Source organism: Sesamum indicum, linkage group LG1, assembly GCF_026168435.1.
Source record: "Sesamum indicum cultivar Baizhima isolate 11 linkage group LG1, ASM2616843v1, whole genome shotgun sequence".
Taxonomy (NCBI): domain Eukaryota; kingdom Viridiplantae; phylum Streptophyta; class Magnoliopsida; order Lamiales; family Pedaliaceae; genus Sesamum; species Sesamum indicum.
In genome coordinates, this window is record NC_142657.1 from 13,122,426 (window position 1) to 13,139,828 (window position 17,403).

At 34.0% G+C, this 17,403-nt stretch overlaps 1 protein-coding gene across 22 annotated transcripts; it reads left to right on the top strand.

The window, feature by feature from the left end:
• The first annotated feature begins 405 nt into the window (after window positions 1–405).
• LOC105159751 (2-oxoglutarate (2OG) and Fe(II)-dependent oxygenase superfamily protein) lies at window positions 406–14,518 on the top strand. 22 transcript variants are annotated; one of them, XM_088881089.1, is made up of 11 exons: window positions 446–599; window positions 683–851; window positions 1,234–1,297; window positions 2,725–2,958; window positions 3,539–3,725; window positions 4,099–4,355; window positions 9,437–9,679; window positions 10,788–11,537; window positions 12,057–12,232; window positions 13,468–13,538; window positions 13,620–14,518. In XM_088881089.1, exons 8-11 carry the CDS (start codon window positions 10,860–10,862, stop codon window positions 13,841–13,843), a joined length of 1,149 nt encoding a protein of 382 aa, XP_088737215.1. In that variant the 5' UTR covers window positions 446–599; window positions 683–851; window positions 1,234–1,297; window positions 2,725–2,958; window positions 3,539–3,725; window positions 4,099–4,355; window positions 9,437–9,679; window positions 10,788–10,859; the 3' UTR covers window positions 13,844–14,518. The 22 variants fall into 22 exon arrangements, 20 of the variants coding, with proteins under 20 accessions (XP_088737230.1, XP_088737219.1, XP_088737215.1 ...); XM_088881091.1 differs by having other exon boundaries at window positions 458–560; XM_088881086.1 differs by adding an exon at window positions 2,329–2,598 and having other exon boundaries at window positions 465–851.
• The last annotated feature ends 2,885 nt before the right edge of the window (window positions 14,519–17,403 follow it).

Below are 17,403 nucleotides of genomic sequence, written 5' to 3' on the forward strand. Positions count from 1 at the left end.
TCCGTTCTAAGGTGTTTATATAATTGACTGAATGAATGAACGTCATTCATCTCATGTGAAACTATGATTATATTTTTAATAGATTCAAATTATTTTTGATTTGACATGAAATGACGATTATATCCTGAATAATATGGATGGCCCTCAATCAATGCACGCGGTTGGGGGTGTTAATATAATTGATTCTGAATCATCAAATCATATTAAAAAAAAGTAAAATAGAGCAAAACAAGAGGCAAGACAACAAGTGGGCAGCCATCTCAATCAATCTTGTTCATATTTCTATCTTTATTTTATTGAGTAGAGTAGGAGTGAGTCATTTTAGCAACCTGCGTATGCGAAAGACAAAGTTGGTGAACTTTCTTGACCTAAATAATGGAGTTGGAGATGTGGACAGCAAGTGGATAAGGTTCCAACAGAGCAGTCCCACCAGCGGATTGGCTTTTTCAGTCCCAACAAGAAAGAAAGAACCTCTTTGATGAGGAAACTTTTTTTTTAAAATTAGGTAGTCTTAGCTTCAATCGTCGTAATGAGTTAGTTCGAGAGTCGGGACTATAAGGGTGTGATTGCTATGTAGGAACGAATTGCAGTTAGAATGAGTATTCTCAAATCTATTCCTACATCTTGATTGCTATGTTAGAAGTTTGGGAACTTATTCTAACAGGACTTTTTATTCCCTTAGGCCATGTTTACCAGCAAGGAATAACTCAGATATAAGCTCTTTTCCTGATTAGTATGTTTTTTACTTACAAATTGGGAGGCCTTTGAAAATTAGCCGAGGCCCGATTCTTTCCCCGATTGTGCACGCCACAAGGATCCCGCTCTGGCAGCCTGAATACATATCCCAACAGGCAAGATTTGTGAATTCCCCGAATGTGTTTGACAATAATGCCCCCTAATTTTGATTGTCAAATGTCCTATTTGACCTTCTGCACCTACGAAATTAATTGCATTGTCCCATCTTTTATTATTTTACATCTTTTTCTTCCTCTATTTAAAGTGAGAAGTAGAGACTTGCAGGGCACTACTTTCCGTTGTGGTTCTTAGTTGAGTCCTTCTTCACCAAGACATGGGTCTGCACTGCATAGTTTTCACTATGTTCTTGTTCCTAAATAACTTTTTTTTTCTTCTCAATCTCCACTTATCTGGTATAAAAACTGTAGTTAGGTAACTTGTTTCTTTTTAATTTTTAAAACTTCCTTATGCACGTCTGCATTATCATCCTTTTCTCAGATCTACTTTGCATTGCGGTGTGTCTTCGTTGAAAGTTTAGAAGAAGTCTGGATCTGAAGCTGAGGTATGGTAGACCCCTCTGTTCATTTCTTTCACTATTGCCGCATCCCTTTCAGTTGTTTGTTTCTATTAGTGTGGATTGTTGTATGCTATTGTATAATGTAGGCAGATTGTGGTCTGCTACTGGTTTTTTTTGTTCCAACTCTATTTATTGTCGCTGTTTCTATTAAAATTCCCTCCATTACCCAGATGTTGCATAGTTTATACCCACATTTGTAAATATCAAACTGTTACAATATATGTCGCTGGCATTTACTATTTACTACAAATTTTGGTAACACATATACTTGTTTAGTGTGTGAAAATTGTGGAAATGAAGTTGTCGAATATACCTGCTGTTATGTCTTGTGATTGTGCAAAATTTTTTAGCGTGGACATCTGTGTTTGTGTTATTTAGGATGAGGTCAATTCAAAGAGTTACATTGGTTTTAATAATTTTACAACAAGTTATGAAAGAAATTGCGGTTGCTCTGACTATATTTACTTTTGTAATATACCTTATCTCACATAACCGTACTCACCATCGGGCTCAGCGTCGGAGTTACACGATGAATAGTAGGATACCTAACCAGCTTAGACACTTGCATAGGCTTGTTTCTGCATCTGATGAGTCATGCTTGCGTAACTTACGTATAGACCGTAATGCCTTTGGACGGCTTTGCTATCTACTTGAATATGTCGGAGTTGTTTCATCAACAAAATATCTGATAGTACCAGAGCAAGTCATGATCTTCCTTAGTATGGTGGCCCATCATAAAAAAAATTATATGGTGAAACACATTTCTTATGTTCTGGAAGCACGATTAGCAAACGTTTTCATCAGGTGCTGAATGCAATAGTTAAGTTGTACAATGTTTAGCTAGTGCGGCCTACTCCGATTACAAAAGACTGCATGGACCCTTCTTGGCAATGGTTTAAGGTTCAACTTATAAAATATTTTTCTTTAATGTGTACACATACATTGTAATGTGATGCTGTGTTCCAAAATTTGCTAAATTATCCCTCTTCAATTTATTATTGGAATCCATACGATAGGGACTCAATGTTTTAAATGACACATTCATTGACGTTCGAGTTCTAGAGCATGAAAAGGGACACTACTAAACGCGGAAGGTCAAGTGGACTTGAATGTAATTGGGGTCTGCAACCCCATTATGCAATTCATATATGTCCTTACTTGTTGGGTGGGTAGCACAACGAATAACCGTGTTTTACATGATGCTGTCCATAGACTCGATGGTCTAAGAGTTCCTACAGGTATGCCACTAATCAGAGTCAAAGGACATATGTCAAAGACTATACATGGTATTTTCTGCGTGGGTTGCTAATTGCATTTTCATATCTTCTTTCATGTCGTGTATATTAATAAAAAAAATTGTTAGTATTTTCAACTAATCCTGACATTGTAATCTATGTTGAAACTTTGAGTAGGCAATTATTACTTATGTCACAACGGTTATGCAAATGTGGAAGGCTACTTGACTCCGTACAGAGGTGTTCGCTATTACCTACCAGAATGGAACCGTGGCTCTAGAGGACCGCAAAATCGTCAAGGAGCTGTTCAACCTCAAGCACTCCTTCACGCGTAACATTGTTGAGAGAATGTTTCATCTACTTAAAGTTTGAAAGGGTATTTTACGAAGTCAGTCATTCTACCGCATCAAGGTGCATAAGATAATCTTGGCTTGGTGCCTGTTGCACAATTTCTTAAGGAATGAAATGCGTGATGATCCATTAGAAAATGAGTTATCGAGTCATGCTGAGGGTGGGCGGATGCTGAGTATGAGTGTGTCTCAACAATTAACAGTAAAGAGTTGGAGGGATGCCTTGGAAACATCGATGTATAACGAGTGGATTAATTGCCCATGATCTCATTATGATTTTATCAACACAATTGTTGTTCTCCTAACTTATTATCAATCGTGTAATGATGTGTGTGTCATGTTGTATTTGGTGAGTTAACTGTTGTGACTGTATAATACAACATCTTTCTCGAAAAGAGTTTTTAAAGACATTCTGCTAATGGGTGTGACCTGATATTTTAGAATGAATGCTGATCTTTCTATCAATTTTGAAGTCCAAGTGTTGTAGCTGCTATTAATATGGTTCCACATTTTCCAGTTTTGTTTTACAGTAATTTTTCTGCATTACCTACATAATTTTTTCATTTTGTACCTATTGTATTTCATCGTGAATCATACTTTTGCATTCGAATAATTAACCATGCCACTAATATTTATTGCAGGTTTTACCAAAAAAACTTTAGCCAAACTCCAGGCTAAGATGGATCTCGGACATAATAAGGGGAGCAACAGATAGCGTCGGAGTGGAGGGGAACAAAGAAAGACCTTTTAGTTGGCGAACGTAGACGATAAAAGAAGAGGAATGTCTTATAGCTGGACTGAAGTCTCTAGTTGCTACTAGTTGGAAATGTGAGAATGGCTTTTAGAAATGGTTATCTAACTCAATTGGAGGTTCATATGGCTAGGATTTTTCCACAATGTGATATTAAAACCGAACCACATATCACCTCTAAATTGCACATTTGGATGAAACATTACTCTACACTGAGTAATATGATGACGAAATCTAACCTAGGTTGTAATGAAAGCCGTAATATGGTCACTGTTGAAGACGATAATGCATGGGATGATTACGTGAAGTTATGAATTAAAACAAGGTTTTGGAGAATACTTTCCCAATTACGAATTTCTTGTACAATATGATTTCATTTATTTCATTTGTGGTTTTAGAGGGACCTTACCGCAAAGCGGATGCGTTATAAGTCTTTATTTTTCTTCACAGCATGGAGAGAAATCTTTAGGAAGGACCATGCTAATGGAGATCGTGGGGTGGGCCCTTACAAGGATGCAAATGACAATCAAATTGAGGAGCTGGGCAACATGCAGGATTGTTATGTCTCGACCACTGAATGAAATCTAGAGATAGGTTTCATCGGTGTGGAGGAGGAGCCAACATCGTTATTCAATGTGAACGTGGATCCCACAGTGAACTCATCTAGTGCCACTAAACGGACGAGCAGCACTTCTAGGAAACATAAGGTACGTGAAACTACTGGCGATATTCCAAATTAGTTGAGATGGTCTCAATGTTCCAGAATCAGAATCAACCGGCTCAGTGAAAAGTTGACAAAGCTCCTTCCATATGTTTTTTGTAAGCGTTGACATAACATTTCTCGATCCGTGATTCCTATAAACACATATTAGTTCACCAGTGAAGACGTTGCAACACATTACTAGAATTTGAAATACAAGAAAAAGATAATATTTTGAGCGAAGAGCAGATTAGAAAAAATCACCTTAGAAAGTTCATTCCAAGTTGCATCTAGCGCCGTACGAATATAAGCCAGTTGTTCCAAACCACATCACGAAGACTCACTAGCTTACTAAAGACATCATACATTTCACGCATGAACTTGAGCACGTGTTTTCCGTACCCATAGTCGACTTTACCATCATGGCGCTTCATGACTTTTTCTATTAGAGTTAGAAATAATATTTTTGTTTTCACGGCCAGGGCGGAATTGGCCAATTTTAGCATGCTCCAACAATTTGTCAACAAATATTTTTTTCCAATCCACCTGTAGCAGTAGAACATATAGCGTTGATGGTAGTACCTATCAGGCCACATATTTTGGAATTATAGAAATAGGGGTGTGTGGCAGTAGTGTTGCTTCAGCTGATTTGGGCTTCAATGAAAGAAAACAAGGCAACAAGTCTTACATTTATAGGGCTAAGGAAATACAACTTGTTTGTTGGTTTGGCCAAGGAAAGGAATAAGCAGTACTGCTGGATTGATGTAAAGGCAGTAGTATATTGCCATTAATTGAGTCATTTGGGGTTTACTAATACAGGTTGGTTGCTACAATTAATCCATGTTTCAAGCGGTTAGTTAGGACTCGACATTTGTTAGTGCTAAATGAATTGGCTTAGTGGACAGAAATCGATGCCTCCATTTTCCCACTCTTGGAAAGATTTCTACAAATGCAACGGGTTGTTGATTAATGATAGTTGTTTTGTCAATATTAATGGAGTAGTGGGAGGTGTGGTGGTTGAAAATATTAATTGCTTCACATAAGAGAGCACCCTCTTGACAATGTCCTTAATTATTCTATTATGTATGTAGTTATCTATGAAATGGAGTTTCTACTAATACCTACCACTGTGCAAAATAAGGTCTTACATATAACACTTGTACTAGAAAGAGGTTGCCTAAAAAGATGGTGTAAACACAATTGTTGCTATAAACAAATGGTTTTGTTTCAACAGATCTTGAAAATTAATTTACACCAAAATTGGACATATTACTGAGTAATGTATTAATGTAATGAGTTGAAATGGAGTTTCATGTTGTGGTTGCCTTTAAGGGGAAGAACAAATAACATTAACATTGAATATATAAGAAACGTGCACGGTAACTACAAGATAACACCTGGTTATAGACATCAAGGTGAAAGAAATGGATATAAATTTACCAAAATATGACAATCTTGTATTAAGTCACATTTACAAGTTCACAAGTAACTTATCAAATATTTTGGCCATCACAAGGAGTACAAGTACATATAGCAGAATAGGGGACCTAGTGTATAGCAAGGAACAAAAGATCAAACATTCATATCTAATCCATTTTTTGTGGCTTTGCCTTGCATATGATATTAGCCCCTATAAAAGTTAAAATGAACTTTAGACACCCCGGACTTTCGAAGATAATCCTATGTATAATGATGCAAAACAACCAACCAACAACAACTTTAGCCCAGGAAACTCTTGATAGCAACTGAAAGGGTGATTACCCAAACAAAAACTAAAACGTAATAGTACATTTGTAACCTACGCCTTTGCGTCTGCTCAGCTTTGAGACATTCCTTGGCACGTTTGATAGCAGTATCATATTGTGAGAGCCGGTTAAGCAATTCGGGAATAATTTCTTTGGACCTACGACACATGGGTGTGTCCACCCAATTAGAATGTGGCACAATAACGTCCATGAATATAAACACTATGATGTGTCATGAGGACCTATCTTTAATTAAGACAAACACAACGAATGTATAGTACATTTGTTACCGCAGAGGCTAAGCGTTGACGCTTAGCGACCACTAGTGTTTTGATATCATGGAATTATAAAAAATGCACCTCGCCACTAGGACAACCGCGAAATTGTCTCCCTGGATTTATACTAATCAATGAAGTACGTACAACGACTTCCTTACCACAAGTGCAAATGCGCACAACATTGTCAGAGGACCATGATGAACGTTGCCTATCAATCGATTTACCAGATTGAAGTTAAATATATTGAGCGAACCAATCTTCACCAGGGAGACTTTCAATGAAATGTGGTCATAACTCCTACCCGAATTTAATCCCCATACCTATAAATTTCGCATACTAACTAACTAGGCTTGTAGTTAATAGCTAGAACATAAGATTTGCTTAAACAAATTTTTAGAAATGTGGTGTAAAAGGAGGTATTGACAATGCATAACGAGCTATAAGAATTTAAAACCAGAATAAATGGTATAATATTACCCATAAAATCGAAAAAGATAAAATAAATGGAGACCCAAAATATAGAGATGAATCTCATCAAATCTTAGCAATATAGAGTTAGAAAATATTTATCGCTAACTTACAGTGCTTCAAGAAGACGACGATTGACATCGAGCTGGAGTTGAATGGAGGAGCTACAACTGTGGATGAACAATGAAAATCGGTACGCAGCCGATCAAGAACATTAAGTCAAAGAATCCAAAAAAATGTAGTTTTGGAAAGATATGTGGGTTGGAGATAGACATATGTAAGAGTATGCAACTGACCTAAAATGTAAGAATGCTTCATTACAAGTCTCGGGATGGCAGATCAAAAGACGTATTGTCTTATTGAGGACCCAACATTGGAATTTCACCTTTCAATACATCATGTAATCTGTCCTGGTAAACAAGTTGCCATCTTAATACTTGGGACATTAGTGAATCATAGTAAACTTCTGAGAGTTGAGTCTCACTGAGGCAATACGGGAGATTGTCCTATGTCAATCCTGGTAATGGGATGTCCCAGCAAAGCTAGTAGTCATGGCCTTAGGGTTCGTTTGATTCAAATAAGAGGAAAAGAGAAGTGGAAGGGAAAGGGGAAGTGAAAGGGGGAGGGGAAGAATAATAGTCCTTTAAGTTGTTTGGTATAATTGAAAGGGGAGTAAATCTCAAATACTTTCCCTTGTTTGGTATGAGGAAAATAGATTGAGAAGAAAAGACTAACTCTTATAATTTTATTGAATTACCCTTCTCTTCACTTTGTATCAGAAAATAAATAAAATAATATTATACTAATATAATTTTAGTAAATCAAAAATTTAAAAATCTCATCAATAAAAATATTTATCAAATAAGAATAAGAATAGTTTTTATTAATATAAATATTCATCAAAATGAGTATTGTTCATTTATTCTAAATTATTTAGTTCAAATAAAATAAAAATTACTTACAAGATTGTTGACTTCGATGCAGTAGTTTTTCAGCAATTTTATTATTTTTTCTTTGGCAATTATGTACAGTATTATTAATGAGAAGGAGAAAAGAATTGAAGAAAAATTAGATATATAGATATATATATGTGTAATAGAGTAAATAAAAGTAAAAACTGTACTCTTTTGTCTTTTTGGCCTTATACTTCCACTTTTCCAACCCAATTTTGGACAGAACAAAATTAGACTGTGGAGTAGTTTCATATACATCGAGTTTTACTTCACCTCCATCTCTTCCTTTTAATCAAACACAAGATTATCTCTTATACATCCATTGTTACTTCCACTTCTCTTATGTTCTCCATTTTTCACCGCAACCAAACACACTCTTAGATAAAGGATTAACCATTGCTTCCCTTAAAATGGTATTAGCTATTTTCAATACCCTTTTTTTTTTTCTTGTATTAATTTAATATTTAGTTTTAATTATTATTAATTTTGATTATTTTTTTGGTTCTAGTACTAAAAAATAATTATATACGCATGGTAAGAAAAAAGTGATATTACTTTGATACTTAATTATTTTATTAATTTAAAAAATTTCTTTCATTGAATACTGAATAAATAATAATAGATGTAACGGTTAAGTATATTAGTCCATTTGATTGTTTGAATTACCCTTTTTTTTTTATTTTGTCAGAAAAAATTATCTATATATTTAACAAGTCTATAAATTATTTATTAAATAAATAAATAATATATATATATATATATATTTTCAATAAAATATGAGATGTTTTATAAATTGCTTATAATCTTTTGTAAGTAATTTTGGAAATAATTATTAAATAATTGAATTCAACATATTCAATAAAATATGAATAAATATTTTTTTAAAAAAAATATTAAAGAGCAAATCTATCGTAAAAATAATTTTATTTATTACTAATCATTATTTTTGAATTATCAATTATGTTAATGGAATCAATTGTGAACAAGGAAATGGCAATTCTGTTATTCTATTAAGATGTGATTCCTTTTTCTTCTTTATTTCAGCCCATTTTTACTTAATTCCATTCCTACAAACCAATTATGCCCTAAGTGGGTTACTCGGGTGATTATGATTTACTTGTCAATACAATTGTTACATTATAAGAAAAATGGACAAAAATGCTTAAAATCCCCCAGTATTTTAAAAAGTTGGTTAAAAGTCCCTTTTTATTTTAAAAATAGGCTAAAAAACCTCTCTGTGTTTTGTAAACTCAACAACAAACACTTTTTCCGTTAGTAATTAATGGAAAGTGCATTACATGAGCTCTTTATAAGTGTGAGGGTATTTCTTTAACTGTTTTTGACCTTTTTCTTTGGTGTTTTTTTTACTAAAATGCTATTTTTTTATTTTTATTTTGTTTTTGTATTTTTTTATAATTTAAATTGAATTAATTTATTTAATATTAAATATTAAATTAAAATTATATTTAAATTCAAATAATTTTATAATTATTAATTGTTAAATCTAAAATTATTTTTAATCAATTAAAATATATATTTAACTGCAATAAAATTATTATAATTGTTCTTAATTAGTTAAAATATTTAATTATTAAATTATTTAAAATCTTGTTAATTAACTAAATGATTTTTGCCCCTTTTTAGTTTCCGGCGCCATCGGGATGAGTTTACGACGGCCAATGGTACCACTCGAATCCTCTCTTCAAGACAAACATTTTCATACCTTCAATTTGAGTTTTCAACAATTGGAGAGACTGGGCTCAAGCCACGACCGCCGAGCATGTTTGCCGTTGATTCATCATCATCCGATCGAATCTCAGTATTAGACCACCACCACCAGACTCGTCTCTTCAAGACGATTCTAAAAGACCGATTTCACTCAATTTGGTAAAACATTTACAGAGATATTATGATTTTAAGAATTTGCGCCGCAGCGACGGAAATGGTGGTGGGGTGGTGGGGGTAAGGGAGTGGGGTGGGGTAGTTAGTTTTTTTTTAAATATATAATAATAATATATTTTTTAAATTTTAAATTATTTATATATAATATAAGTTAAATAATTTATTGAATCTAGATCTTTTATTTTTTTTTAAAATTTAACGTTTGAGATTAATCGATTAGATCTAACGATCAATATTTAATAAAAAAAGATCTAAACGATCATTAAAATAGAAAATAATATATATTAAGTAAAAGTATAATGATTATTTTATAAAAAAATTAACACCGTTAGTTAGATTTAACAGAGAGGGAGCGATTGAGTTGAGTTTTATAAAACATAGAGGAGTTTTGGCCTATGTTTAAGATAAAAAAGAGTTTTTAATCAATTTTTTAAAACACAGGAAGTTTTATGTATTTTTTCCTAAGAAAAATTGAACCTATAATTTAAGAGTGGTCCGTTCCTACAAACTAAATATTATTAATTTTAACGGTTATATAATAATTAGCTTAATTTGTTAAGTTTCCGTCCATAAAAAATGATGAACTGATCAAATATGTTATTGAGGATTAAAAATTATAATTTTATTTCTTTTTTATTTCTTTTTTTTATAAATTAAGTGGGTAATTATAAATTGTTATAAGTTTTTAATTTTTAAAAAAAATAAAAAATTACAGTAAGGATAAAATTAAAATTTCATATCTTCGTTCAAAAATTAATAATATCATCAAATATTTATAATTTTTTAAATAATGAGAATATTTATAATTATAATAAATTTTATAGAAGGTCTGTGTGATTTATCCTATAGATATATTTTTTCTGATTCTCATTCAAAATTTTCTTATAAAAAACATAAAATTATGATCAAATCATACAAAATTTGAAAGTACGCAGGAAGACTTGTAAGCCGACGAAATCATGGGCTGTTGCAAGAAATTCTCCCTTAATCCAACTTATATTGAAAATCTGTGCTATATTCTGATAAATTTAATGAATTGCTAAATATCTTAAAATGGGATATAATTATTTGATTCCAGCGAAATCGATTTCAGGGGAGCTGTGATTCTTGAAGTTTACTACAAGAACTTCAACAATCAGTAGGAATTCAATCACAGTGTTCATCAATGGCGGAAAGAATTGAATCCTCAGTTCAGAATCTATGGCAAGAAGTGAGAGAGCTAAGCCTGGGCACCCCACCCCACATAGACCACCTCCCCACCCCACCCACCCCACTCCAATTCCTCCGCCACTACGTTACCCCGAACAAGCCCTGCCTCATCTCCGCCGCCGTCCCCCACTGGCCTGCTCTTTCCTTATGGCGCTCCGCCGCCTATCTCCGTACCACCCTCTCCACTACTTCCGTTTCCCTCCACCTCACTCCCACCGGAAAAGCCGACTCTCTCGCTCCTCACCCCACTTCCCCCTCCGCTCTCTGCTTCGCCTCAGCACATGTCCAAAAGCTCCCTTTTCCTGAAGCGTTGGACTCGGTTCTGGCGTCGGGTGAAGAGAAAACCGTGGCGTATTTGCAGCAGCAGAATGACTGCTTCCGTAGCGAATATGGGGCGCTGGCGGGGGACTGCGAGGAGCATATTCCGTGGGCGACCGAGGCGCTGGGGTGCTCGCCGGAGGCTGTGAATCTGTGGGTCGGGAACCATTTCTCGGAGACTTCGTTTCACAAGGATCAATATGAGAATCTTTATGTTGTGATTACTGGGGAGAAGCGTTTTCTGCTGCTTCCCCCCACCGATGTTCATAGAATGTACATCCGTGAATATCCCGCTGCTCAGTATTGCTATGACCAGGTAGATTTTCTTTTCTGGGATTGAACAATGAGGGGCTCAAATTTATTGTTTTCACGACATTGATTGCTTGTGAGTTTGATTGTTTGGTTGTTATGTGTAATTGATTATATTAGTGGAGGAAATGTAATAGAGTGGTTTGTGCAAACAATCTTGGAGTTAATTACATTGCATCTATATTACACTGTTGTATAATCAGTTGGTAATTTAGAGAGTGTTCTTGCAATGTAAGTGGTTGAGGATGTTGATTCATCAGTGTTCTTTAGTAAGTAGGGACAGAACAAGAGGAACGAAGACACTTTGCTGAATGGACTTTGAAAATGTTTGGTTTTTATAGATTTGTAGAGGTGAGAAATATGCATACTGTTCGGATGTTGTGAGGAAATAATGTTCATTTATAAACGCCTGTTCTTTATATCAGTTATATAGGATCGGGCTTTTATAAATTTGAAGAATGATGATGCTCAAGACGTATCTGTGAACTAAACTCGAGAAGTTTGTGCCGTTGTTGGTGTATCATAGGATAGTGGAGAGTTTACACTGGAGCTAGAGGATCCAGTTGCATATGTACCGTGGTGCAGTGTGGATCCGTACCCTTTGCCTGAGGAGAAACAGAGAGAAGTGGAGAAGTTTCCCTTGTATTTCAATGGACCAAAGCCGTTTGAAGTTACAGTTAAGGCCGGGGAGATGCTTTATTTGTGAGCTTTTCGTTATCCTTGAAATCTTGAATTTTTTGTCTGTTGTTAGAGATTTTGATTTCCCCTATCTTGTGTTCGGATCATTGTATTTGTTATTAAGGATTTGAAATCTTTAAGAACAAATTTCAATGATCCGAACACATGGGGGAAATCAAAATTTGTAACAGACAAAAACTTCTTCAAACTTATTTGAATAAATTGCATCAAATCCTTGAACTTTCATTTTAAACTACGTTTGGTGGCATTGTGATGAACTTCACCACATCCATTTCATGTGGAGTCATTGAAATTCTTGCTTTAAATCCTTCCATCCAATCCAAATTTATCGGTCCAAACACAACATTGAAGAACTTAGTTATGCTTATAAAAACTGTCCATGCTGTTAATTTCTGTGTCATTTGAATGCTTATATTCACACTTCACAAAGAGGGTAGTTGGATTTTGGAGGTCGTGTTGGGGTCTTAATCTTTCATCTTGCTTAGAAGTGATCTTGGATTAAGAAAAAAACGGTGAGGAAATAAATGTTGCCGTAAGGAAAGGAGTATTACTGTAAGAAATAAGAATATTATTTGATGATCGGATGAAATTTGTTGTCAAATTTTTCATATCCTTTATGTGGTTGATTTATGACAAAGTAATATGGTTTTACAGTGGGTATATACAATAACATCGGCCAAACATGATATGACTGAGTTTTAACAATTTGCAAATACAATGGAGATTGGAGAGTATATGCCTTGTCTGTTCAATTTATATGCCTTTTCTGAATACTTAGACTGCATTAATGAATTAAGATTGTCCAAGTCTTGATATGCAGTGTAGTTTGGAATTTCAGCCGAGTCGCTGACGCAATCCACAAGCATCATAATGTACCTTAAACATCAGAGGATTCTACTAGGTTAAATACAAGTTCCTTGAGGTCTATGATATATTATGACATTCGAAATTAATCAGCGGACACTTATTTATCTGATGCATGGTTCAGTATTTTCCAGTTCTCAACTGTCTATATATATTGCTGTAAGAATGAAGTTGGGCCCTTAAACAGAAAACCTGAAACCTCATGTACAAAATTTTCGTGACATCCTTAAACTTTTCTTTCTCTTTTACTTATTTTTATTTTCCATTTTTAGGTTCTGGAATTTCGTCGATACTTTACAGTTGAAGTAACTCTTTTGCACGTCATTTGGTCGATTAGACTAGTTAACGACAGTTTCATTTCGAATATTATGCAGGCCTAGCATGTGGTTTCATCATGTTCTACAAAGCCCAGATGAAACGGGACTCACTATCGCGATAAACTACTGTACTAACATTTAAACCCTTCTTCTAGTTTTTACGCCCCGATTTCAAGATTTAAGTTCCAAAGTTACTTTTTATCTGACAGGGTATGATATGCAGTTCGATATTAAGTATGCGTACTTCAACTTCCTGCAATCTATACCTCATTCATTATCCAGTGATCTGGGATGGTGTGAAACGAGAAATGTGGAATCAAGTCGCAATAGATCTTTTTACAATTCAGGAGATGAATCAGATATTATTGTATCTCAGGCTGTTGGAGACACCAGGGACAATGAAGAGCAACCAGAAAACATGTCTCAGGATTAGGATTTGCCACGACATTTCTCAGGCTATTACACACTTGTCATTTTCTTACTTTGGGTTTGGATAAACCCAATTCAGGCCAAAGTTTCTCGGAGGACTAAATATGAATTTTGACTAGACCGTTGTTGTGGCTGCTGTGACGAGCAGCGGCAAGATTTTCAGAATACATAACAGATTCAAGAGCATATTCCCTATTTTGATGATTTACTGAGGCTGTCTCCCTGCTAGTTGGTCGACAAAGCAGACGTTAGCCCAGTGACACGACCACTACTAATAAAGACAGTAGAAGAGCATTTTTCATAGGAGCAGCAACAAGTGGTCGATGTCATTGGGACGCAACAGTATGGATCGGCTCTCGATTCCTTTTACAGACAGTATTGAGCTGTTGTAGGTCCTCTTTCTGGATACTGAGAAATCTTTGTAGTGCTTTTTTAAGTGAAAAAATAGATTAGATTTTAGTTGCAGTTGCGCTCAAACTGATATTTCGCCAGCGTTCTTCGTTGCTATGGTTATCTAACTATTCGGTATATAAATAGATGTTGCATTCGGTACTTTGTGCGATGGTTATCTAACTCTTTGGCATATACTAAACATCAAGGCAGGCAAGACATATGTTAGGGTCTGTTCAATTTGTCCTATCTGTTACGATTTTCTCGTATTTATAAATTAATTTTTTTTAATTTTAATTTTCACATGTATTTTTTGTTTGATGACTAAAATTTAAAAGAATTTCAACTCTTGCGTGCAATGTGAAAAAAGTTACAATAAATGGAACTATATTTAAAATAATTTTAACATATGTCACCAAAAATAAGATGGTTTTCAAAAACCAAACTACTATAGATCTAGACTTACACCCATATTCTTTCTTCCAATTGAAATTGGATGCTTGATTTTAAAAGCATTATGATTTTTATGGTCATATCAGGATTTGAACTGTAAAACTCAAACAATCAAATATTATTAGGGTTTATTTGGATTAATGAATTTGAATCAAAAAATTAAGTATTATTGGGTTTTAATTGAATTAATGAATTTGAATTTGAATGAAGGATCTGGACAAATAATTAGAAAGATTTTATATTAAATAAATTTGTCTTATATTAGTAAAAATAGTTAAAATGGGATCAAGGATTTCAAATCGTTTGTAAATTATCCATCAACCAAACATGAGATTGCGTAAAAGTGGATAAATCTACGTGCACTTGAACGTGACTTAGTTTTTCTTTATTCAATATACTTACATATTAAAAATTCGAAAATAATTATTAATACTTTAAATTAAGGATAAATTACAATGGCCTTCCCTAAAATATGGTATAATTATGAATATTTTCTTGTTATTTGAAAAATTACTTATATCTTCCTGATTTTAACAGTCGTCTAATAATTAGCCTATTCCCTTAGTTCCCGTTAGGTTTCCATCCATTGTTTGTGATGAACTAACCAAAATGCTCTTGTGAACTAAGAATTATAATTTTATTTATTTTTTAAAAGTTTTTTGTTTTTATTAAATAAGAAGAAAAACTTTTTAAAATTTTTCAAAAATTTTATCCGGCCCATCCGATTTACAAATTTTTTATTTTATTTAAGAAAAATAACAATAAGAGTATAGTTAACAATTTTATACCTTCATCCAAAGATGAAATAATTTAATCAAACATCAGAGGGGTATTTGTAGTTTTTTAAATAATGAGAGGGTATTCGTAATTATGTCAAAACTCATGAAAAATTATTATAATTTACCCTTAAATAATCTCGTAGTACTATAAAATTAGACTTCTGAACACATTCGTGAGATTGGAACTTTTCAATTTTTTTTTTCATTGCGATCTATTATAAATGAAGGGATAATTATATCTGGTTTATGGTTTATTTACACAAAATTTTTATATCTTTAAAAAATATTATACATACATCGATAAAAAAACGTCATAATATTTATACAAAGTACCAATATCTTTTAGAGAATTACATGTATACCCATGATAAACGTCAATATTATTTACATAAATTAGTTACACATACATCCTCCAAAAGCATCAATATGATTGAATGAATTATCTCTATTTTTTTGTTGCCAAAAATAATTTTTGTAATTACATAAAAAATTTGATTCTTCCCAAATTTTAAGTCAAAGTATCTCTCCAAAAATAGATACATGAATGCTACATAACAACTAGGGACGAATGATCATAGATGTCATGTCGCATAAACATGACCTTGAATATTTTCAGTACTACAGTTGTCTTTTAATTGTAATAAATTATGAGTATATATTTGTTCATATACCTTGTTGGAATATTTTGGCCCATAACTTGTTTTGGTATGCTCAGTCCAAGTTCATCTCTTACTTGGAGGACTCAAATTATTGCCTTAGCCCACCTTTGGCCCACTGGTCTGGCTTTGCCCGTCCAATCCTCTTGGCCCATCTACCTGACCGGTAACCTGTCTTATTTATATCTAAAAGCTGAAGCCCTAACCCTAAATTCTCAGTTGTCTTCTTCCCCCTCACCTCTCTGTCTTTCTCTGATTTTTCCCCATCGTTTTCCAATGGCCTCGAAATCCCTTCTCAACCGTCTCTCTCTCTCTCTCTCTCTCTCTCTCTCTCTCTCTCTCTCTCTTCATCTTTAATAGACTTCCTCTATAAAAGCCTCCATGGCTTCTGGTTATTCTCAACTGACTAAAAAGTTATCTTCTTCTCTTCTTCTGATATTGTTATCCTAGAACTGTGATCTGTAAAACTTAGTTGTTTCTTGAGTGGGTCTTCGTGACTAAGGGTTTTCTGTTGTTGGTTGTTTTTGAGCAACTGTGAGAGGTTGGCGGCCTTTTGTGGCCGTGGTCCTCATTCTCTCCGGATCTGGCTCTTTGAGCCTGAACATCTATTTCGGTTTCTTACTTTAGATCTATAAATTTATTTTAAGATCTGTATAATTATTTATATTCTTGTGTATATTTGGTTTGTAAACTAAGAGTTTTGTACGCACCATTATTCTGTAATAGTTTGTTAGGGTTTGAGAAATCCGGGCTCATTACTGGTGGAATTAACTCCCAACAGTGGTATCAGAGCTTAGGCTTTGTCTCCGACACCGACATGGTAACATCTTCTCTAACCCTCTTAGATCTGTTCTGATCTAGCTTTGTGCTATTTTTCTGTTTCTTGAACACTGCTTTGTGCATTCTTAATACTACTATGTGTTTTGGTTTTATTATTTAATTACTGCTTTCTGTTTCTTATAAACCAAGATTAAAACCCCTCGTTAATTCCTCACCTGAGCCCTTGAGGCTGTCGTGTATCTGGTCGAGTGTTAACTTGGGTTTTCCATTAATCTATTGCCTGCTTTGATAATTCTGTTGCTGATATTATTAAGTCTGTTAATATCTCTTGGACTTTTATTCCTGTAATATTTTTCAGCTTCTGTTATTGTAATATGGCTGGTTACAATTTGTAACCTTTTGATGATAAGTCTAATTTTTCAATATGGCAATAAAAATTGGAAGGCATATTAATCCATTATTGCTGGTAGATATGCTGAAAGTATTTGTAAAGAAAAGAAACTTGA